Below are 25,703 nucleotides of genomic sequence, written 5' to 3'. Positions count from 1 at the left end.
AATATAAACAAATGGTATTTGTAATACAAAATTTTAAGCTAATTAATTCAAAATTTTACGCCTGTTGCATTCCGGGTTCTATATCGTATACGCTTGTTATCCTTGGCGTAACAAATAAACGTATCTACATATGGTATGTAATGCATATAAAAAGCCTTTTCTGCTTGCTTTTTCTGATTCAGTTTCAATTCCTCGAATAACAAGCCGGAATTTCTGGAATAACCAAACCGAAGCAAACAATTTTTTCTTCTTTTCATTTTGGTTTTGTACAAAGCAGCATAAACAAATTTGTATCATTTCGTTTTGTTGTTCAACTTGTTTTCATTCTTTTTTTTTTTGGCTCTTTGTAAATATTTTTTTGAGTGTCTCACATTTAGTTTACATTATTCATACATATATATACATATATAGCTTGGTATAGGTATATATGTTAGGTTGATATATGGTATATATATAGATTTTTATATTTCCCCTCTTGTTGCAGCAACGTGGAACAATAAGCGCACCTATCAAGGCAACAATTTAAGCTTCGTTTTGTTTTTGTCAAATATAATTTTTTGTTTTTTTTTGTTTTCTGGAGTCGTTTGCCGCATCGATCGATGGTTTATTTAACTACTTATCTAATACATACAATAATACATAATATTGTGTATATATTGTTCATATACAATGTGTATATATATAGTATAGTTAACTCATTTGTGCTCATTTAAATTATCTGTTTAAGCTCCATTAGAATACGATGTAAGGCAAAATTAAAAACAATTCGTAAATTAACGATCATATAAAAAAAAAATAAAAGGTAAATCAAAAAATGTATATATATTATATATTTGTTGTTGTTGTGCTTTTTTGATCTGGAAATGCAGGAAATACAATCAAGTATCGACCTTCACATATATTTCAGAGCTTAAGTCTGGGTTTCTGTGGTTGCTTTTGTTTTTCATTAAATTCAACATTTTAGAGGGTTTGCCTTATCACATCTACTACAACAATATATATGTATATGTATTTCCTCTTTTGTTTTTGGGAGCAAAGAGTTGGATGCGCTTGGATGTTGGATTAACATGCAAATAGTTTTAATATAACATGTACATACAATGGAATAGAATATAGTTTCCAGTTCTGTTTACTCTTCAGAACTGGGAGTTTTATCGAGAGTTCTGCAAAAGGTACACATTGTTCAACTTTTGGACATAATACATATGCATATGTACATCTAACATACATAATAATAACTGCTCCGAGGAATTCACATTTTAATCAACGACCTCGAAACAATCTTTTCAGCTTCACGAAACAACAATTTAACAACTGCCCAGATCTATGTGAATACCTGCGCCATATAAACTTAGACATATAGTATATATAGATAGATGTAATAAACACGCATAGGTTTTGGTTTTTGACATTTGTAAACGATAATGCATTAGCATTAATCATTTTGATTATTTCGTTTTCCGTTTTTATTATAACCACATTTTTTTCCTTTTCCTTATTGTGTTTTTTTTGTTTTTTTGGTTTTTAGTAATGTCTTTAAAAGTTAAACAATTTCTTTTGTTTGTCTCTCTGTTTGCCTTTTTTCCATATTCTATTATTATAGTATAGTTGTGGATTGGATTGTTCAGCTGCCTACGAAGAAAAAGTTCCTTAAACTCGGCATATCGTAAGTATAATATAACGTTTTCAAAGTAATGTAAATGAGTTTTAGTTTTGTTAAACATAAATAAATATACGCACGATGTACATATATAAATGAATAGGAGATTAACAATCAAATTAAAGGGACGTTGCGAGGGAAAATAATTAGAGAATTAGAAATAATATTTCGTAAAGTCGTAATAGCTATGCATTTTCATTTTGTTTTTGTGTGTGTTTATGTGTTTAGGGGAAGCAATATTTCCTCTTGCGGTATCTCATCATATATTTATAGTATAAACTTTAACAAACAGTTGACAATTTGCACTACTTGTTGCCGCCATTCACTATGGCAGCGGGAGGCGTCTCTAAGGGCGTGGGCGTGGCTGTCAAGGCATTCGGCTGCAATTCTGAGCCGAGCTTCTTCAGTTCCGCTGGCCGCTTCTGTCGCTTCGGCAGAAATACCTGCATGAAAATGAGCGAGAGAGAGAGAAAGTTAATATAAGATAAAAAGAGAAAGCGATTGAATGGAAATTCATACCTTTAACGCACCCATGACCATCAGATAGAACCAATAGAGCTGCGGCAAGAACAGTATGGCAATGCTGATGATGCAACCGCGTGGCAAACCAGACATGGCCGCCCACATCGAGGTGGCATCAATCGCCAGACTGTAGCGCCACATCACATAGGGCCACATGCAGACGCGGCACACAAAGAACGTGGCCAACATCGCCAATCCATTGACGATATAAGCCCGGGAATCCTTCAGACCCATCGTGCTAAGGATGCTGCGCAGCGAGACAAACGGCGTGGAGAATTCCATCATGAACATGTAGCTATAGATGCAATGGCCGCCTCCTCGAATGTACTGTTGAAAAGAGAGAGAGACAAAAGTTTGTTTAATTTGTTCATTTATGGTATATCAACTCGAATGTGCGTCAGAACGAACTATAATAAAAATGATTCACTCCACAGTCGAAGGAATGTGGTTATTAGTTTTATTATTAGCTTAAAATATAAAGAAACTCAAATTTTGTTTCTATATTCCTAGAATAAAGATGATTTCAAGTAGAAGTTGTATTTTATACATTTCAATTTCTTTGTAAACAATAATATTTAAATGCTTAAGTGAAAAAATTGAAATCGCGTTTTCTTATTGAAAAGTATTAAAAAAAAAAGTTTTCTAAATTAAATTGTCATTGAAAAACTAGTAGTTAAATAAAAAAATTGATTAGTACAATTAAATATTTTGTATATTTTTTTGGTTTAAAAAAAGCCAAATATTGAAAAGTTTTGAATAAAATAAAATATTCTAAAAAAAAATTAAAATTTGAACTTCCCAATAAAAAATGTTTGCTTTTGCTATTGCTAAAACTTAAACAATAAATTAACGCAAGAATAAATGAATGAATAAATAACTTATAAAAAAAAAAAACTAAATAAATGTATACATAAATTATTTTATATGTGGCCTATACTGTAATTGTGTTCTAGTTTACCATGAACAATTGGCTAACAAAAAAACAGTATCAATAAATATGCAAAAATTCATAACAAAAAAAAAAGAATATTTCTAACAGCACTATTCATTTAAATTTGTATTAAACTAAATTATTATTGACTTTTATTAAACTAAATAAATCACTCAACTCACCGTGACCACAAGCAGTCCAAACGTTCCGATAAAGACGTGATGAATCATCATGACCGGATGCGTGATCACATACTTCAAGAAGTCCCAGCGCCCATCCTTGGGGATCTGGACACAGGCGCCATCGTAGTCACAGATCTCGTGGGGAGTGCTCGGAGTGCTGCCATTGTTGTTGCCACCCCGCTGAGCGGTGGCGCCACCGCCACTTGCCGCCGTGCCACTTCCGTTGCCAGCTTTATCGTAATAATTGCGTGGATGTCCGTTGCTCAAGGGCTGCGCTTTTGTTAGACGCAGCAAGTGCAGCTTGTCGGCAATCTTCTGGGTGTGCACCTTGTACATCGACCAGATGTCGTACATGAAGTAGGCGGTGCCGAACCAACCGTATGCCTCCATTAGGAAGTGTGAGGCATACACAAAGGACTTGCTGCACGTCGACTTGCAGACGATGAGGCCGACAAGGAAGGAGAATGATGCCTGAATGGCCGACACAAATCTGCAAGGAAATAATAGAGTGGGATTCGATTATATATGTATATATACTTATATTATTTTATGAATAACATGTAAAATATAAATTCGAGGCTTAACATTAATTTAAAATAAAAATATGTATGTATTAGAGACACAAAATATTCTTAGCACTTGTCAGAGAATTTCATATAGTAGGAATAGTAAGTAGATGGATTAACATGTTTATAAGATCAGTTCATGAACTGTTCAATTATCAAAAGAAAATGCCGAAACTGTGGAAGGAAGATTCTGGAAAATGTATTATTCATTACATGTAAAACATTCCGTAAAAGCTGCATGTCTTGACAAACTATTTAACTACATAATGAGTTTAACATAAACCGAAAAAAAACTCAAAAGGTCACTTTCAATAATGTTATAGAATGAAATCACAAAACAATTTGTGTTAAATTATTCAAAATATATTATTTAAAATACTAATTTAGTGAAAAGAACAAAATATATTGAAAAAGGAGCAAGAAAAGGAAAAATGGACACACTGAGAAATATAGAAAAATATGATTTCTATAAAAATAAAATACTTTAACTATTACAAAGATATAAAAAAGCAACTTTGCTACTTCTTCAAAATATATAACAAAAATCAAATATTAATATGCTTTCCATAAAAATAATAAAAAAAAACATAATACCACTTAGAACATATAAATTTACCAAGTTGAAAGGAGAGGAAGGCACTCACAAAGCAAAGCAGAACTCAAACAAGACTTCAAAGTCAGACAGACTTTTAAAAGCTTTATAAAAAGAAGAAAATACAACAAACAAACATCAAAATTTGCAGCAAATTTTAAATAGAATTTTCCGAGTTTTAGCATTTCCAAAATTGACAGGTATTTCTCCAAAAAGTGCGAGCACCCTCGGCGTGTGAAGCATTCCCAACACAATGCAATAAGGATTGACCACCGACCGAAGCAGGCGCAACTGAAGAGAAGGAGGAGCCGGAAGGAGGCGATGTCAGAGCCCATTCTGAGCAAATGCAAAAACAAGTTCGCGGAGCGTTTTCTAGCGCAGAGTTTGAACAACTTTCCGCCACAACAGCAACAGCAACAGGCGACTGCAGCAGTGAGACGCCGAATATCAACGCCATGCGTTTGCCAGAGATGTTCACGATTGTCGCTGACAGCGGCGACAAAAAGCAGCGATCGGCTGGGCCAGAAAATGTTCGAGCAGCTTATCAAGTGCGGCAGAAAGCCGGAACGTTTGCTGGTGCCGGATTTGGCAACCGAATGGTTTCGAAAACAGAAAATCTTTTACGACACCGTGACAGACGAGGAGCGCAAACAGCCAATCGAACCGGAGGAGTTGGAGAACGTTTCGTTGCCTATAGTCTGCGACAGTTCACGTTCGAGGCTGCAACACAGCGTGCAATACTTGGACTATTGCCACGAGAGACGTCGACGCCGTCTCCTGTTGCAACGACAGCGACAACAGCGGCGCAACGGCGATCCCATTTGCCACTGCGAGGATCCGCCCAAATGGCCACAGTTCCCGAAGCAACCACCGCTGACGAGCGAAAAACCCAAATCGAAGACGTTGCAAGAACCGCAAACTAGACACAATCTGATTACGGTTTGTGCGTCTCAATTGGATGGGTGCAAAAGAAAATCGCCCCGGACGGCCGCCGGTTGCTGTGGCGGCTGCAAGAAATCGATGTATCCACATCGTGTTTGCAGCTGTGTGCAACGGCAGCGTTTGCGGCATCAGAGATGCTTCGGCGGCAACTTTCAGGCGGACGGTCAACCGATGGCCGAGGAGTGTGTGGCGGCATTGCGACAGGAGTCGTCGTCGCTGCCGCGTCTACGCAGAAAGTATAATTTGCGTGAGATGCGACAGCAGCGACGACTCGATCCCGCCTGCTTTCGTCGCATCTCGCCGCAGTTCTACAAGCTGCTCATGCACTACGAGGATGGCATGACCGAAAAGTTTCCGCTCTACGGCATGCCGCAACGCTACTGGGCGAAAACGTTGCCCTGTTGTCCCTGCGAAACACCGCAGCCGCCTCCGCAGTGTGAACCGCGTCTCGGTGATCAGCCCTCAAGTGAGCCGAACAGGAGGCGGCACAAACATCATCGGCATCAACTGCCGCATGTCCCGTGCACGGAAGATTGTCACAATGAGGACTGTACGAATGAGTTGTGTGCCGAAAAGTTGCGCAAGAACTTGTCTGAGAACCTTGGTGGATGCGACGAGCACACGTGCCTCCATTATCGCCAGGATTATCCCTCGACAGTCGCGGTGCCACGTCGAGAGTCACTTGCCCTGTCGCCGGAAACAACGCCACGTCGCGAGTCGACGGATCATCAGCAACGACGAAATTCCGCAGCAGCCGTAAGCTTCGTTGGCCAAATGCTCAGCCAGGACTTCGCTGGGGCCTTCCCTAAGCGAACGTGCGCACATATGCCCAAAGGATTCGCCAGCCCTAAAACAAAGGAAAACGAACAGAAGCAGGAGCAGCAGCCGCAGCCGCAGACGCAGCATCGGACCATAATCTGTCGCGGCGGTTTCAGCTATCAACCGAAACCGTACAAGCACCGCAGAGCGGATAAACAGCGCGGGGTGCGAGAACAGGACAACGCGGCACATCGTGTGGACAGGCGCAAGGGAGTGCTTGGCTGCATTGCGGGATTGTGCAAGCGTGCCTTCAATCCAGGTCGTCATCTGCTGTACAACTTCAGCACAAATATCCGGCAGCACTCGTGTCTTGAATTGACGGAGCCGGGAACACATCACGTAAAGCCGGTGAAAACGCAATTTACCTTGGTCGATGCAGCTCAAACGCACAATTATCAGCACTATAAGGCAGACAATAATAAGAATGATGCGGATGATATAGCAAGCGGGAGTCACACAGCTAAGCCAGACAACGATCAATTTACGAATGGTTTGGGACAAGGTGAGTATAAGTCCTCGGCAGACTTGAACCAGGGAACCAAGTCCGATAAGAGCTATGACAGCCAACCGGAGTTCAAGTCCGACATTCAAGTTAAGCAGCATGTCAGACACGATTCACCACGTTCCCAGTCAAAGCGAGTGAAGGACGAAATACCAAGACAGTCCAATTTGAACCAGCGAACTAAATCCGATAGGAGCAATGACTGGCAACCGGTGTTCAAGTCCGACATTGAGCTCAAGCAATATGTCAGACACAATTCACCACGTTCACATTCAAAGCAAGGGGAACAAGAAAAGCCAAGACAGTCCGTCTTACACGAGAGAACTAAAACCGACAAAAGCTATAGCAGGCAACCAGGGTTTAAGACGGACGTAGAAGCTAAGCCACGTTCCAAATCCCAGCGAGTGGAACAACCAATGCCAGAACAGTCCGATGGGACTATAACAGACTCGAAAGCTAAATTCTGTAAAGTTATCAGACAGGTGGCAAGGGATTTGGATGAAAAAGAAGGTTATGATTCGGTGTTGGACACGCCAGACTCTTGTGAGTTGCGCGGTGGTTTAACGCCAGCCAATTCAAAAGCGAACATGCGACTTAAGTCGAACGAACGCCAGACACGGGTCAGTAATCGTCGGAGTCTTGCTCTTGTTTCGGACTATCAGCAGTTAATGCGAACGATAGAACGTAAACGGCCCAAAACTCCGACTGACAAACGCTCTAAAGTCACAAATGTCGAACGCAAATCAACTAAGCTGGCAAGACTACACAAACAAGCCTCCAATGTGCCGACGAGATCGCGTAGCTTACCACCGAGTGCAAGCTCGAAGCGTTCCAGTCCGACTTACGAGTTTGAGACACCGCATAGTGTCAGTCGGTCAAAAAAATCAGCGAATCGCGTTAAGTATGCAGTAGAAGATACAGCAGAAAGTCACTCAACCTCGGAATTTTCGGCCGAAAGCGCAAGTAGTTCAAAGAGAGTGGATATGCCCATCAATGAGGACAAAAAACAAAGTAAGGCCGTGATAAAGCGACCTGCAGTTGCCGACGAGTTTACGCGTAAAGCAAAACGTGAAGAGAAAAGTACCAATTGGCAAAATCCCCAGAGAAGTCAAATAACAAATTGGGAAGAGGAGCAGCCTCACAGCTCAAACTGGAAAGCGCAAAGAGAAACTGAAATAACGCAAACAAGTCAAGCTGCCAACATAAGTAGGGAAGAAAAAAAGGAAATGTCACAAACAAGCAAACAGGAGAGTGGCATGCCTTTAAAAACTAAACGCTTTCAGAGCCTCTCCTCGATTGGTGTGGCCTGGCGCATGCCACGTCAGTCCACACTGAGCAATATGACGCATCGCTTTACCCCCAGACCACTAAAGATGTCCTCTGTGCGACTGGCTCGCAAATCACCTCGCCAAGAGATCGTGTTGCAGCCATCCAATGTGACAGGTTATCCCACCGGAAGCGTATTAACGCGCATAAAGAGTGATAAGTCGATGGGATCAAGTAGTCAGCGACGGTTTACAAATACAGTTTCAATGGATTCGATTCAGTGTGGCGAGGAACGTCTCAACAAAATAACCCGCTATTCATATCAATCTCAACAGTCGAAGCCGTTGCCCGCTGATCCCCCTGATCTCCCACAGCAGACAGAGCAAACACTGCCGACTTTCTTCTTTAGCTGCAAGCCACCGCTCAACAAAAAACTCATTCGACAACGTGAGGCTATGGCAGCCAAGGAACAGGCAACAAAGCCACGTTCCTACATAGTGCAGCGAGCTAAAAAGCAGCTGTCGCTGCTCACACGTCGTCCGGCAAGGCGTCTTCTGCGCAGCTTTATGCCAGTACCGCAGTTGCTAGAACAATCGCAACACTGGCAACGCATCCAGCGTATGACGAAACCCAGTGAGAGTCAAGCGAATTATCCTGAACCTGCAGAGGAACAGGAGCGGGAAAAGGCACAGGGACAACAGCAGGAATTGAAAAACCAACAGGAACAGGAATGGGACTCTTCTCAAATGGAGCTGGAACGTGATTTGAGGCGGGAACAAGGACGAGAACAGGGACAAGAGCGGGAACGAGATCAGAAGAGGGAACAGCAGCGAGAACTGGGAGGGGAACGGAAACAGCGACGGAAATTAGCAAATCGAACTGACCGCCTTGATCCTCGCTTGCGAATACCTGAAGCAAACCTCAAGCGACGCCCTCGCTCACGTTCCGGCTGCGATACGCTATTCCAGGAACCCCAACCGCAGCTTTCTTGGGATAGTCTAGATAATCAGCATGCCATTAGCTATCATAGAGAACATAATCGACCCCTCGACGCACTTAGACCAACAGAAGATCCGCAGAAACTGGGAGGAAATGGAAAAGTTCAAGATCGACCCTTGACTAGTCTAAACAACCATCATGTCATAAACTATCAAAGAGAAGACAACCGAACCTATGGTGCATTTAGGCCTGCAGAAGAACCACAGAAGCTGGGAGGGAATGAAAAAGTTCAGGATCCACACCCTCAACTGCGTTTGACTTGTCAAGATAACCAGCATGCCATTAGCTATCAGAGAGAACACAATCGGACTTACGGAGCATTTAGGCCTGCTGAAGAACCGCAGCAGCTGAGAGGCACTGAAAAAGACCTCGCTCTCAGCAAGTTCCCCGCTGTCAAATCACTGCAAAGCACCGGTGCCATTGTCGGTCTGCCAGCATTTACTGATCCCTACGGCTATGTGCCGCCGAAAAACAGAGTCTCTCCAACTACCAACAAAGATGGCGAGCTGATCACACACTCAGGAGAATCATGTCACCGTAAATGCTTTCACTACGGCGATCCCACGATCAATCGACCGTGTGCCGCACTTAGTTCCATATTGAAGCCGACGTCACGACAGCTGAAAACTGGGCGACACATTAGCTTTGAGGGCACACAGCAACCGCTGATTAACTTTGGCTATGAGAACAGTCTGCACAACGGCGTTTACGCGGGCACTTGTGCCTGTCCGAGCCTGGGAATGCGAGTGCCACAGCGACGTGCCGCTGTTGACTTGACCCAGAACCTGACCGGGACTTGGAAGCCGACGCCGCAGGTCAAACAGCAGCTTCCGGAGGATCAACAGCCGCGAATGCGGGAGTTTAAGCCACCAGAGCCTTCGCTTTTTGCCGTGCCAGTGACCACACGTCGTGAAACAGAACTTTACACGCCGGAAGTTGCAAAACGTGGTAAACGTTTGCCACTGCGGTCCGTTGATGTTAATGCTGATGCTATTCCTTTCGATGATAGCAATCTGCCGACGAACTCGCAACTGCTTTCGAACCCCGCAGACTATCGGCGTCATCGCAAGCCGCAGCAAAACGTGCGCTTGTTACCGCCACCGGTTTCGTTGGTCTCCGAACTGGAGTTCAATACGTTTTATGCGAAAACGCGTACCATCGAGCCGGGGGAAGTCCGTGAGGTAGGTGGAAGCGGTGGTATGCTCTGTCCACCCACCGTTAAACTGAATCAAATGGAACACATGCGATTGCAGCGGAATTTGCGAGATATGCGTGCCATTCGCACTGAGGCTGATTGTCGTCTGGGGCGTAACACTTCAACGCCAACAGCACGAATTAGCTATGCAGGAACTACAACAACGGCCAAAAAATGGAAGTTCCCGCCGGGAGCTCGCGTTTCGCAAGGCGGCAACTACCGACTTACCACACAGGAAGAACTGCAACAGATTTCGAGACGCAGTCCCTACGATTGCATCGATCGAACCGAGGTCGATTATTATCCGCGACGTCGCTGCTTCCTGCGTCGTATGCCCGAAGAGCCGGTGGTCATTGGACCGACGCATGAAGCTCTCCGGGAGCAGCAAATGCTACAGCAACATCTCCCAGTGCTTTTCTATGGACGTTAGCATCGAGCACTCCACAAATTTTGGAAGTATTATATTTATTTTACTTTTGATATCAAATTCATCATTATTCAATACTCAGCGATTTAGTTTTTTTTATTAAGACAAGCACTTTCGTGTTTTTTACAGTCGGGTTTTCCGCCTGTGCGGAATGTTAAGTGGATACATTATTTAGCTAACACATTAAAGATTGTACTAAGCAGTCTTATCTATCCTTTCTTGAAAGTCACCCTGAGTACTGGTCAGTTGTTTTAGAGCAAAAAATATCAAGTATATCAAAAACATCAATATTTTTAAAGTGAAGATATTTTGTAAAATAGTCAAAATAATATAATATTTTAACTAAATTTCCAAGATATATTTTTGCCAAATTGATAGATTAAGAGAGAGAGTCGTTCAACAAAATTGTGCTAGTATTTCATGCTGTGCGGGACTCCAGTCTAAATCACTTGGATGACCGACTGGGATTACGTGAGCCGGCGTACCGAGTGCGACCAACCGATGAAGTGGTTGTGCCATTGGGCGATGCAGCCGTTGAAACGAGATCGGCCTTGCGATCGCAATACTGTCGCTGCAATTGTGATTGTCGCACTGCAGCGGACTCATCACTTGGCTGCTTCTCCATCATGGTGGCCTTCAAATGATTCTTATTGCCATAGCGCAAACGCCTGCGATGCCGTTGCACCGACCGCTTATCGACGGTGACCACCTGATTGTAGAGATCACAGAGTTTGTGGCACTGACGTGCCGTGTGCAGACTGCGCACAAATTCCTCCTGTCTGTGAATGCTGCACATCAGCTCCTTGACATTCACATTCTCCAGTGTTTGCAGCAACAGATACAAATCGACGGGACAATGTGCGTGTTGATTGAGACGCTTTAGCATGCGTAGCAAATACTTTTGCTGCTCCAGTGTCAAGACTTTGGCCAGAAACATTAAGCGCACAATTTTATAGATATTGTCAGAGTGCAAGGGTTCAATTGGCAGGCCGCAACGATCGTACATGCTGTCATAGATCTCAAGATCATTGAGTTCGGTATACGGCGCCTTCACATGCTCCATCACATCCCATTTGCGATCGCGTGGAAAGCGTTTCAGTGGTTCGTTCTGTTGGACCACAAGCTTAAACAGTGTGCTCACCATGTGTGGTATCGTTGTGTTGAAGAGGCAAGTCAAGGCCTCGATAATGTGACGATTGCGTCGACAAATGCAGCTGCATTCGTTCGTTGTTGTTGTATCCTGACAGCTCACACAGTTGGCGTTTGTGCAACGCTCGAACCAGCGATGCTCAGACGGAAATTGCAGCGTCTGTGTTGCACGCACTCCTGTTGGACAGCAGCCACCGCAGCACAGGTTAGTGCAACAGCCACCGCAACAACAATCTGTGCAACAGTCTTGGCAACCGCCACAGCAAATAACGCAGCATGGCGAGCACATTTTTTAAAAATTTTGTTGCCTTTTTTCTCTCTTTATCAAAATTTTGAATTTATATTGCCCAACTATCGAGTGCTGGATCGTTCCTAAACGAACGAACAAAAATGAGCTATTCACCAAAGTGAACGAATTGAATAAGTTCACATGATTTTGTTCTTTTTGAAGGATTATCAAATAAAAGTTATTTTTCGACTATTTTTCCATGTTTGTGCAAATAATTTGAAATAGAAAGCTCAGCTAGTAGGGACACAAAATTAATAATTTGTAAAATTAATTAACAATTTATTTATAGAAAATTCTTGAATGTGCTACAAATAAATTAATTCTCAACTAACTAAAAATAATAAAACTGATTGGTGAACTACAAACAATGAACAATTTGGGGAACAAAAAGCACGAACTAGTTCACTGATCAAACATGAACTAACGAACTTGTTCAGCCAATGTTACAATATTTACACAACATTTCGACACACAAATTTCAAACAAGTTCCAAAATTTCAAAATGCTGACAATGCAACAAGCCACAAAGGTGCCAAGAAAATGCCTCCAAACTGCAAATGTACCACAAATCTTGAACTGTGCAATAGGGGCGGCTGTCCAGCCAGTTGCATGCAACCTATGTTGTGGGGCAGCAGTCGTAGCACGCTGGAAGACTTGCAGCTGTTGCACACCGGCGGCAACTTGAGGCGACGCTGGCTGGGGCAACAAATGAGCTGCAAAGACGTTGCCAAGTTTAGCAATTTGGCGCTGTTGCATGGTCTGGTGGATGCAGAAAGTGAGCTGATACAGTTGCGTGTCCTGTTGCTGCCACAAGCGAAGTTTGCCACACAGTCGACGCTGCAACAGCAGCTGGAGTTGCAGGAGCATGCGGACCGACTGCTCAAGCTGATGCCACAACAGTTGGCGTTGCTGCTGGAGGAGTGCTATCTGTGTGGCATGCTCGACGTGCCACAGTTGCAGCAGTTGCGCCAACTGTTGCATCTGCAGCGCTTCGATCGTCGCACGTTTGAACCCTTGATCAGTTTTTATCGCCGTCTGACCGCCGAGCTGCCTCACTTTCGTTACGATTTGTCGCTGCCACAGCACGTGGCATTGTTGCAACGTTATCTGCGCCTGCACGAGGCATGCCCCAAGCCGCAGGCGCGACGTCTGCTCAACGCCAGCATGCACCACATGAGCACACTGCCACAGCGGCAACTGCAGCGCTTCCTCGACACCTTCAATCCGGCGCAGTTGCAACAATTGATCACTTATCTCGGTTGCAGCTACATCGCGTTGCCACCTCGCCAGCAGCAACGTCTGCATCAGGTTGCGTTGCGCGTGCAACGTGGCAAGCCACGTCTGCAGACGCTGACGCCTGGCCACTCACAACAGCTCGGACAACTGCTTGCCACACCCGCTGACGAGCCGTGGACCGTGCAACAACGCAGCTATCTACAGACGCTGCTCGATCATCTGCTGCCCATGCCCAAGTTGCCGCAGCTCCAGTGGCTGCAGCGTCTGCAGCTGAGCGCATCGCGCATGCGGCAATTGCGCCTCGTGTTGCACAATCCGGCATTGCTCACGCATCCCGCACAGCTGCGACAACTCTACGCGAACCTCAAGCAAATGTTGCAGCGTCAGTAGCTGCGTCTTCACGCGCATTTCCGAAGAAAACTCAAGTCAGAGAAAACACAACATTTTCTTCTGAAATGCACGAGGAAACCGCAGTCTTTAAATACTTAATAAAGCATAACTAACATTTAAATAAGGGTTTTATTCAGAATCAAACACACAAATCTTGCATGAAGAACCCAAAAAGTTTATAAATGTTTAGAGAGCATAAAAATTCCAGATTGTAGATACAATCATCATCGAAATAAATAAATCAAGCCCAGAAAAAACATTTAATTTTGAGCTTAAAACAATAATTTTAAAAATTAACGATAAAAAGCAAACTAAACATTCTTCAAATACTATTTTTATAGATGATAAACGGTGATAGATTATCAACAGACTCTTTGCAAAGAAAGCTAAGTAAATTCAGAAGATAGTCATTAGTTTCAGTAATTTCCCAGCATTTACAGTGGGGAGAAAAAGTGATTCCATGTTCAGCATATGCATGTTCAACCGCTCATAAAACGTAAACCAATGAACCAAATGAAACAAACTTTTTTTCTCGATTACTTATTCAATTTGTAAGAAATAGACAGTCGAGTGTACTCGACTGTGAGATACCCGCTACCCAATTTGATTAAAAGCAATATATTTTGCGGTATTATTCTCAAAATACACCGAATATACTGCAAATATACTAAAAAATATACCAAATGGTATATGTGGTATATCGATATAGTACCGCATTCAAAATATACCATGAACGGCTCAATATACCAGATTGATTTTTTGATTTGCGGGGGCGGAAGTGGGCGTGGCAAAAATTTGAAACAAACTTGATCTGCGTGCAAACATAACAAATGCTGTCGAAAAAAATTATAGCTCTATCTCTTATAGTCTCTGAGATCTAGGTGTTCATACGGACAGACGGACATGGCTAGATCGTCTCGGCTATTGACGCTGATCAAGAATATATATACTTTATAGGGTCGGAGATGCCTCCTTCTACCAGTTACATACATTTCCTGTCGGCACAAAGTTATAGTACCTTTCTACCCTATGGGTAGCGGGTATGAAAACAAAAACAGAAGGCATGTACTCATTAAATTACAGAAATTGATAGAGACTAATGTGCCAACTGCTGAAAAAAGGAATTACAACTAGCGTTGCCAGCCACTTCAAAAATATTAATATTAATTTATAGCTATAGCTTATACTTTTTTTAATTGCTTGAAAATTCGCTATTTGTTTTTTTCTTTCTCATTTTCTCAGTCTCTTTAGCAACTTCAGATTCGAACAGAATCAAGTTTATATACCCTCTAATAACGCTAGCCTGCCGGGTATAACGACTGCTGTTACGCCTTAGTAGCCGCAGCGCTTTAAATCAGAAAATCAGTTTGCATGCTTTCGGAAATATGTGAGAACCAAAAAAAAAAACCAAAAAAAGTAAACAAAAAATTAAAAATTAGATTAAAAAAGAAAGCAAATAAATCCGGCAAGCAGAGGAAACGATTTTAATCAAATGCAAATTGATTTGTTTTTCGGTCAGCCAGAAGACACAAAATAAAAGTTACTAAGAAATTAACGAAATGTCGCCGGATAGAACAACAATAAAAGCGAACACATTCTACGGCTCCATGGGTGGCGGCGAGGGCGAAGGGGGCGTGTCGCTGCTGCCTCGCTACGGTCCGCTGTGGCAGCGCCAACCCATCGAGTTGGCAGTCCCCGTCAGAAGGCGTGTGCAAGTGGCGCCATCTATCGGCAAGCAGGACAAAACACGACGCCAGTTGATAGAGCAGCCAAAGAAAGCAACAGCCACAACGACAATCAGTCGAAGTCGACGGCAAGAGGCAGCACCTGACTCCGGTGATTATTACAAGTGGCAGACAGGGCAGGGCTCAACAAAGAGCGGCAACAGCAGCAGAAAAAAGAGGCGAGCGGCACGTGGCGGACGCAATGCGGCTGGCAATGAGCCGCTGGCAACGAAATGGTTGCTCAAGCCGCAACTCAACTTTCGGCAGTCGAGTGAATCCTCTGAAGGCGAGAAAGCGCCGCAACATTTGCTGTTGCAGGCGGACCTCGTTGGCACGCAGACGACGTCCGTCGACAACAGCAAACAGCCAAGAGCAGTAGCAGTAGCAGTAGCAGCAGCAAGCAGCAGGCCAACTCCCAACTACAGCAGCAGCAGCAGCAGCAACAACAACAGCGACAGCAGCATCGGCTATCAAACAACGTTGGGCATCAGTTGCAGCAGCAGCAACGGCGGCATTTGGTGTCGCGATCACAGCTACGAGAAGCCAATTGTGCAGCAAACTGGCGGCAATCGCACACTCAAGCTGACGCCGACAGTCATCAAGATTGTCAACGAGAAGCAGGCAGCAGCAACAACAACACAAGCAACAGCAGCAGCAGCAGCAACCGTTGCAGTAAAAGCAGCAACAGCAACAACTAAAGTTGCTGCCAGTCAGCCAGCCAAACGTTGCAAGCCACAACAGCAACATCTAGCTAAACAGCAACAACGGCAGCCGCCGCCAGCGCCACCGCAGCAACCACAGCAAAAGATGCCGCCTGCTGTGGGCGGAGTTGCGCCCAAAATTGTGCGTGTGGCACAGCACAAAGTGCCACGCACCATTGAAGATGGCATCGACATTAGCTATCAGTATTTTGTGTCCACACCGTTGGGACGCGGCAAGAAGCCGCCGCCCATACGCTATCTGTATAGGCCGATGATGCGACGTCTCAACACAACAGCAACCACAGCGGGGGGAAAACGACGCAGCAGCAGCAGCAAGAAAACGATAACGAGCGACGAACAAACGGAAAGCAAAACATCACAGCCAGACCAACAAAGCGAAATTGTGGAAATTAATTCGAGTGCCGAGCAGCAGCAGCAACAGTTGCAACCAGAGCAGCAGCAAGCAGTGAAAGAGCAGCAACAGCAGCTCAACTTTGCTCCGCCGCCAATTGTGGTGAATGCAAAGTATTTGCCATTCATCAAGCAGCTGAACAAGCATCCCATGCCCAAGGAGTCGGCGAATGTGTCGCGTATGCAAGGACAACGCGAGACGCTGCTGGAGCAATTGCAGCAGCAACAGGAGTTGCAACAACAACAACAGCAGCAACAGGTGAAAATGCAGCAAATGCAGGCACAGCTGCAGCAGCAACAACAGCTCATACAGCAACAGCAGCAACAGTTGCTGGCACGCGAGCACCAGCAGCAGCAGCCATTACTCAGATTGTTGCCCAAGCAGCAGCCAAATGTTGCTAGGCCAACACTGCTCGACTTTCAGCCAAAGGTGACGCATCTCAGTTCTGTGGCTGGTACCAAAATATGCTTTCATGCGCCAATACGTGTGAGTGGAGGTGAAACAACAGCAGCAACAGCAGCAACAACAACGGCAGCAGCAATGGGAACTCCTTTATCAGCAACCACAGCAGAAACAAAGGCAGCAACAGCAACTGATGCAGCAGCAGCGTCTTCAATAAATGCAGCAGCCACAGCAACTGCGACAGCAACAGCATCATCTACAGCAACAACAGTTGCTACGATTGAAAATCCAAGAGCAGCAGGCACAACAACAAAGACTTCAACAACTTCGACTGCAACAGCAGCAAAGTCTTCAACAACAAAAGTCGAAGCAGCAGCATTAGATGTCGCAGCAACCACAGGAGTTGCTGCCAAATTGCCACAAATTGACGCCATCACATATGAGGATATTGCGAGTCGCAGCTCGCGTTCCAAGTGTGTCACATTTCAGCTGGAGAAGAACAAATCGCATGTTGGCTGTGGCAGCAACAACAACAGCAACAGCAGCAGCAGCAACGAGAAGAAGAAACGCAAGTGCCCCAAGGGACGTGGCAAGAAGAAGTCGTCGCACAAATGAGTGGACAAGAAACAGTCGGAACACGCAATCCAACGCGACTCGAACAGTTCAACTTCCCCCCTCCCAACTTCCCCCCATACAAATATTTGTGCTATATAAATTCTATATCCTAAACTCTTGGTGCTCATTTTTCAAACACACACACACATGCTGACATTTTGGTAAAAAAAAAAAAGCTGAAATTACAAATTAGCTAAAGTTGATTATAATCCCGCTTTATGGATATTTGATATAGTTTCGGACTAACAAGAATGACTTCATTCGCATGAAGGTCATGGTCAGTCGCCTTATGTAACAGTAACAAGGCTTTGTGTGTGCTTTTGGGGGAATGGGAAATTACTTTGCTCGACAAGTAGTACATCGTTATGTCATTATTTCAAGCTGCGCCAATTGAAAAGAAACCATTAAATCACTGAAGCGCAAGATGCACAATGAGCTATGGCACAATGAGAGACAGAAAGAGCGCGATAGAGAGAGAGAGAGAGAGAGAGGCTAGGGAAAGCAAAATAAGAGAAAGACAGAACTTGTCGGGCACTTAAATAATGCAATGTGCTTTATCTACAAAACTGCGAAAGGCTTGATAATATTTCAGGTGTTATCTGCATATCTAGACAGCAGTTATATGTACATACATACAACTTGATAATATCAACGAATATCTCTATTCATATAAGCACTGTGCCATTGTGAAATTAATCTGATGAAATCTACGCGCAACATTCATTAAGTTTATTGATTTAATTATATTTTCGAATACGTCATTCTCATACAGTCATCTATGCAATTATTGTGAATTCAATTTTCAAAAAATAATCTAGTACAGCTTTTAAATTTCAGGTGTTGTTCTCCCATTAATTACATACTATAATATTAAGTAATTTGATTTATTTATTTATTTTTTAAAACAATTTTAAGTGTTGCTTGTGTTGTTATAATTGTCTGAAATAGTTCTCCAGCTAATTACAGTATTAAAATTTATTTCAAGTTTGAAAAATTTCTGACGAAATCTCATAGAACAAATACCAAATATACATTTTAGTATATATAAGTATTTTTTGTGGTATATTCATTCTGTTCATAAATAATTAAACTTTCTCGTTTAGTTGTAATAAAAAATCTCACAATTATTAATTAAGATTTCCTTATTACAATAGTTTTTTAACACAATTTTATATATTGTCTTAGCAACATAAAAGTGAACACAATCTGCATATGATTCTATATATTCATTATCATAAGTGCATATAACCGATTACATCAATCAATTTATTGCTTTCCGGTAGATAATAAAAAGCACGAAAATTTTCCAATTAAGTAGAGTCTTTTTTGTTTTTACGTTCTAACATTTTCACATATAACTTTTCCGCTTTTTCTCCCTCTCCCTCTCTCTCTCTCTCTCTCTCTCTCTCTCTCTCTCCGTCTTTCTCCCGCCCTCTGTCTGTCTCTTTCTCAGACTATGAGACACACCTTTTGGCGTGCTAACTGAGCATTCAGCCTTGAAGCCCATTCGAAAATGGGCCAGCATATACACACAAATGTATATCGAAAGACGACGCATTAGTTCCAATTACGAGCTCAATGCGTGGTGCTAATGAATGCCCTCTAGGTGTCAATACGCGTCTAGTCCATTGGGCATAACATTTATAACAATCAAAGGCAATTTGTGCTAAAATATTGATATCGGTTACTGGGTCGTCAGTCTACCATATAGTCGACATTTGATATCTTCCTCGTTAAATAAAACTAGCAAACAACAAAAAAGTGAAATAATAGTAGAAATAGTAATAATAAAATGCTCCAACTATGTCTAATTAAGATTTATGATCAAAGTCAAGGCTGCTCAACCGACAACACAATCGTGCCACGCTCTCTCTCTCTCTCTCGCTCTCTCTACCTTTCTCTCTCTCTCTCTCTTTCTTTACCTTTCTCTCGCTGCCTCCCTCACACAGTCGCTGCACACGAAATGCCGTCATTTGCCCAGTCGTTAGTCAATAGAACTTAAATACACCCCTTTCACAGTTTGCGAGCTCTCTCTACACTTTACTCTTGTCAACTGTACGCCAACATACCCTGTAGAAAAGCTCAGCACTCTAAGCTTTGCTTACAGGGTAACTGCTCGTCGAGCTGGCGGAATGTTTGAAGTAATAAGAAGGAAAACGTATTTCTCAGCATGTTAACTTCATTTATTTAAGAGGGTATCTCTTCTTCGATCACTATTTTCTTTTATATGTATGTCGACGACCACACATTAGTCTCAACTGTCTACCACAGTGTGCACTGCTTATCTACAATAGAAACACACACACACACACGCAGCGAAGCTTACACCCACACAAAACACACACACACATACACACACACACCTTCATATACACCCACACAGTGTGAATTACACCCCGCTTTGCGCCCATGACCATTAGAGCCGCGAATGTCAGCGCTTTGGCAATTCGGTGCGCGGGATTTCGAAAGAGGATGTGAATTGGGGTATGACAATAGAAATGGAAATAGGAGAGAGGAGAGGGAATGGTGATCTGAATGGGGATGGGAATGGGGAGCATGGCACTTGGCTAACCAAAAAGGGTTGATTATCATTTCAAGTGATTACTTTTGTCGTGCGTCATAGAACCTATACTATGTATAACACTTTGTGAATCGATTCCACTGTAGTGTGTTGTAATCTAAATATCGCGCAACACGCTAGTTATCCATTCAACTCAATAATAATATGCTAATGTTATACAAACAAGATTGGGGCATGTGCTGCGTATAACAGTTGCTGATCTCCCACCAAAGAAAACATAGCACTGAATAGCACATCAATTAGTTGGTAAACTACTTGAGCGACAGTTTATATAACTGTTTGCTGTAGAACAGTAAAGTAAAATTGTATACCATATATAAAACAGTTATTACCTAAATAGTGTGGCATAACAGCAACGTAGAACTAGTATGGAAGTTGATTTAGTTGTTATACTAATACTGTTATACGTGTTGTATAACAGTTAAATTCTACGAACAAGCTTGAAATGCAAGCTAGTAAAACAACAGTTTGACAGAGAAAGTTTAGTCAAAAATTGTATAACAGTTTTTTTATAACAGCTACATTATTCTAAAGGTAACGAGCAAAATTAATGATACAATGAAACTTTGAGAGCAACTTGATATACATATATATCACGTCGATCAGATCACAAGAAAACAAAAAAGCTCTGCAGCGCAACTTTGTGCTCACTGTGAAGTGAGTATAACAGTTTCCGCACAACAATTGCATTATTATACGAAAAAGAACCCAACACAAACTAGCGAAATAACAGCTCAACAACAGCGTAACATTGAACTGTGATCATATGATCCGATCGCCACCCGTATAACAATTGTATAACTCATTTCAAGTACTACCTTCCCCTTCTGGTTACGCCCTGCCCTGCGCTGCTGCCATGTAAACAACAATCTGGGAGAGTCAAGAGTCGCGTTTTTGTGGAGGGGGAACGAGAGGGAAAGGAAGGGAAGACTGGGTAATTCGAGGGCTTCCATTCAAAATGCGCTAAACAATTCTACACACCGTTTAATTAACACTCATCAATTGGCAACGCCTCGACGATCAGGGCGGGTTGGGGTATGAGATCGGGCGGAAGGCGGAGGCAAACGAACCAGTTTTGAATGGATAGCTATGTGAATTTCAAAAGCGACGAGGGGAAAATATTTTTATTATTTACTTTTGTATCTACTTCACATTGTTGCTTGTAACAGGGGGAAGCGCATTGCACGATCAATCCCAAACATTTCTAAACATAGTATAACAAAATACCCAAACAGAGAGGAAGAGAGAAGAAGAAACCCGTCTAGTAACTCTAATGCTGATATGGTGCGAGTTCTTTGCGTAAATTACGTTATGACAAGTTATGTGTAACGCAATTGATAGAGGCATTTACGAGCTCATAAAGTATTATTATGTGCCTGATAAGCAACACAACTGTCCACGTGAACTGGACTCCCAATAGAGTTATGATGGTGAAACATCACATAACTATTGGTATAAACAAAGTTCAACAGTTCGAAAGTAATAAAAATAAAATAATATAAATAAAACAAAAAAATATGTAATAATATAAGTAAGGTAAATATTATTAAAAAATATTTCATTTTCAGAAAGAATTTGAAAAAAACAATAATGGGAAAAATATAATATAATAAAAAAAAAACATAATAATATAGTAAATAATAATATATAATAATAATAATATTACTAATAATAAAAACCTATATATAACAAACAATAAAATATAATTCTTATTCTTCGAACTCTGAGAAAATTGTAAAAGAAAAATGAATATGCTCGGCAAATTTGCACAGTTCAAACGAAATTCTTGCTTCAAAATTGGTTCAAGGTTCTTAGCAGTAGCTTTTCTCACTCTCCGACTCTGTCTTCGAGTTTTTTGGCATTGTTATTGAATACTTGACCTTGACCTGCTGCATGGAGGCTGAATGAATAACTGAGTATCTAAGTGAATGAAAGAGTGCGCAGCATCCTCGAGTCAGGGCAAAATTGGATTGGACTTGTTATTCTACTTGCATATTTAATACTTTTATAGGGATGGAGATATATTTATATATATATCTATACTATATAGATGTACTCACTTGTTGGTTACTTCGAGAACATCGGATATCATGAGACGATATTTGTGACGAAACTGTTGTCCCCGCTTCGTTTCCAGCAGATACTTGTTGCAAAAGTCCGTCAGTGAGACAAAGTAGATGAATCCCAGCGAGGTGAGGAACAAACCCCGTTGCAATGTGATGCGGTCGGTGGTGTTGGGTATTTGCCACAAGCTGCCACAGGCCAAACTCATCGAACCAATCGAACAGGCCAGCGAAAAGTAGCAGCCACAGCTGGACGATAGCGTTTGTGATGCTTTTGCTGCTGCTGTTGCTGTTGCAGTTGCAACGGGAATTGGAATTGGAGCTTTTGTGGCATTGCTGCCATCTGTTTCGGTTGCTGCCCCATCCTTGCAGGCTCCATTTGCCACCAGTGGCTGACATTGACCGTTTCTTCGCTGCATTGTTGCCACCTTCAACTTCAATTTCACCTTCAATGATTTTTTGCACGTCCTTGTTTCGTGTGATGTTAGGTTGGGTTTCAGTTCACAACCTGTTGCCTGGACGGGATGCTGCTCCTTTATGCTGCTTCTTTTTTATTGTGATTAGACGTGACACAGTTTCATGTTTGCAGCTGCAGAAAAACCAAAACAACGAATTTTCAATGAAAATGCCACACGTTTTTCCTCTTTTTTACATTTCAATTCGACACCTTTCATTAATTATTTCTAGAACCAAGACAACAAATTTCACCAAAGAAACAAAGATGGTTCACGTCTGAACCACCTATGAACCGTTCCGAAAATGTATAGATAATTTTAGATATTGAAGAATAAATTGAATGTCATTAAAAAATTCTAAATATAATGATAATATTTTTATAACATATACAACTCAAACGCTGAACCACTTAAAAAACTAAAAAGAGTTCATCTAACTCACACAAATAATCTATATAAAACTCATTATATTACAATAATTTAAAATTCTTCGCAGTTAAACCACTTGGGAAATGCTTCGATACAGCTGTTCAGAATTATTAACATATCAAACATATCGCTATTTGAGCCGATAATACAAATTTTAGTTAAATAGAACACAGAACAGAACCACTCTCGAACCATTTAAAAATGCCAAATGCAATTTCATTATCGTACACAAAAAATTGGGAATGTAGACGAAAGCACTTGAAAAACACTTAAGAATTAATCACAACCATAATATGTTTACAAGCAATTCAGAGCGTTTTTTTATTTTTTATTATTTATTCTTTGGTTACAAACAAAAATTTCATTGTCGCCTGAAACACTATTTAACACTCATTTGATTAAGATAAAATGTGTAAACAACTGTTTCCAAAAATGAGTGTAAACATTTTGCGAACCGGTTCAGAGTTCAATGTGAACATAAACGAAACGATGTAGAAGGCAAACAAATATATTTTGTATGCCAATTGTTAGAGAGAGAGAGGGTCACATGCTACGCACACACAGCCAGACATGTTACAGCGAATCAGAACAGAACCGAATAGACCACAGTATAACAGAGGTACAAACACATGAACGCTGCGTGCGCTTATCGGTTATCGAAGCGGAACTGAATCTGTTTGCCTCATTATCACCCAATTATCATTATCAGCCTGCGACCTCACATGTTGTTGTTGCGTTACACTTGAAACAAACTTGCTATGGACGTTGTTGCTAGCGACGTTTGGTTTTTAAGTGCAACACAAATTGCGATGCTTGTCGCGACGTCGTCTGTGGCAGAGTCCACACTATCTTATCTCTAGGCATTCAAATTTATTAGTATATTATTGCCACTTGAGGCTCTCAGCTGGATTTATATCATTGATATCACAAACACCCACACAAATACAAATTTTATCATAGTCCACAGTGCGCGCTATAACAGACTGTCAACAAACTGTTAAATTGCGTGCACTGTTATTAACAGCGCTCTGTTACAGCCGCAAACATATTCAAAAGCTAATTGAAAATCGCATATGTAGTATATGCGTTATGCGGGTGTGAGAGTGGGAGCGCAATGCAAACAAAACTTGCACTCACTTACCCACCCTCATTTCTGTCTGTCTATCCCCCTCTCTCTCTCTCTCTTTGCACTGGCGCATTGAAAGAATAGCGATACATAAAAACAGCATAAAAATGTAGGTCAAGCACACACATTATTACATTGCATTGCATTGCCCAAATACAAATGTAATTAATACAAGCGCAGCGAATTGCAGTAGACGCCAATTGTGTTGACCAATCCACCAATCGAAAAGCAAAAGTTGCGCGCGCGCACAAACAACAACAATAACAACAACAAAGCAAATAACAGCAATAAGAAGCATAAGTAAAATAAGCAGCAACAACATTGAGATATTCACACAGCAGCTGATCACAGAAATCTCTTGTGCTCTCTTTCTGGACAATCAATAGATAGATATTAAGTACTTATAAATAAGTTTTTATGTCACTTTCATTCAGTCAAATGACGCCTACACAAACACACACAAATATGACGCGCGCGCAGTCGACGTCGCTGCTGCCGTCGTCTGATGCTGGCTGCAGACAACGCATTTCACACGCACACGCAATGGACAAGAAATCATTCACATTGATTATGCAATTCCAAGAATAAGCAACGCATGCCAAATTAGTTAAACCGTGTGTTCATTTATTATGCACTCGCATCCAACAGCAGCAGCAACAACAAAAGTGATCTAATCTTGCGCACACACACTAACACACGCACAACACTTCAGCCTACACAGCCTCAACACACACGCGAGCGCGCCTTGTTTTTGTTGTATGCTGCATTTGCCGGCAACGCTGCGACGTCACTTGTATTTTATGTTTTCGCTTGTTGTCTTTTGACACTGCACCACACAGCTTCTCACATTTATCAATAAATAGGCCAATGAGCCAAATTCAGCACTTTTTTCTCAACATTTACAAAACAAAAAAATTACAAAAAAGCACACATGTAGTATATTAAAATACAAACAGCAGCAAGTTTTTTAAACTGACCCAGTTAGATTGAACAATAACAGCAGAGTGGCAGCTGTGTGTAATGTTACGTGGCTGTTAAGCGCTAAACAGCCTGTTATGATTTACACTTATCGATACTTCGATAATAATTCGCGCAATACTAAACGCAAACATCGTTTTTACTTTCTTTCATATAAATAATTCAATAAACTTTTAACTTTTTTTATTAAATTTGATTTTTTAAATTAATGCTATTTAAATTGCTTGCCGCAGACTTACGAAATTTTCCATATATTTAATTTATTAGATTTATACCATCAAAATTAAGCTTAAGTATTTAAATTTTATTTGTTTGTTCTTATTTTTAAATAATATAAAATGTTTTATTCAAAAATCGAAATCTAAGCTTAACATTAATACCAACACCGATGAACAAAAATAACAATCGATATACGAATTTTATAAATTTTATATCTTAATAAATATTTCTAATGTGAAAACACATTAAATAAATTAAATATTTAATCATTATATACATAACGTTTATTAAAATATATATTCTCATTAATGTTGTATATTTTATACCGGCT

General features: G+C 41.6%; 2 protein-coding genes across 3 annotated transcripts; both read right to left on the bottom strand.

Moving 5' to 3' along the window:
• Positions 1 to 25: 25 nt before the first annotated feature.
• LOC132797426 (ceramide synthase) lies at positions 26 to 25,221 on the bottom strand. Of its 2 annotated transcripts, none has more exons than XM_060809199.1 (5): positions 25,153 to 25,221; positions 22,163 to 22,754; positions 3,296 to 3,785; positions 2,180 to 2,509; positions 26 to 2,103 (listed from the first exon to the last, which is right to left on the bottom strand). In XM_060809199.1, exons 2-5 carry the CDS (start codon positions 22,582 to 22,584, stop codon positions 1,966 to 1,968), a joined length of 1,380 nt encoding a protein of 459 aa, XP_060665182.1. In that variant the 5' UTR covers positions 22,585 to 22,754; positions 25,153 to 25,221; the 3' UTR covers positions 26 to 1,965. The 2 variants fall into 2 exon arrangements, with proteins under 2 accessions (XP_060665182.1, XP_060665183.1); XM_060809200.1 differs by lacking the exon at positions 25,153 to 25,221 and adding an exon at positions 25,023 to 25,040.
• LOC132795687 (uncharacterized) lies at positions 10,935 to 12,122 on the bottom strand. Its single transcript, XM_060806547.1, has one exon. The coding sequence runs from the start codon at positions 12,039 to 12,041 to the stop codon at positions 11,049 to 11,051; it is 993 nt and encodes a 330-aa protein (XP_060662530.1). The 5' UTR covers positions 12,042 to 12,122; the 3' UTR covers positions 10,935 to 11,048.
• Positions 25,222 to 25,703: the final 482 nt, after the last annotated feature.

This window comes from Drosophila nasuta, chromosome X (assembly GCF_023558535.2).
Source record: "Drosophila nasuta strain 15112-1781.00 chromosome X, ASM2355853v1, whole genome shotgun sequence".
Classification (NCBI taxonomy): Eukaryota; Metazoa; Arthropoda; class Insecta; order Diptera; family Drosophilidae; genus Drosophila; species Drosophila nasuta.
The sequence above is the reverse complement of the archived record's forward strand: the minus strand, read 5'-3'. Positions and strand labels throughout refer to the sequence as shown.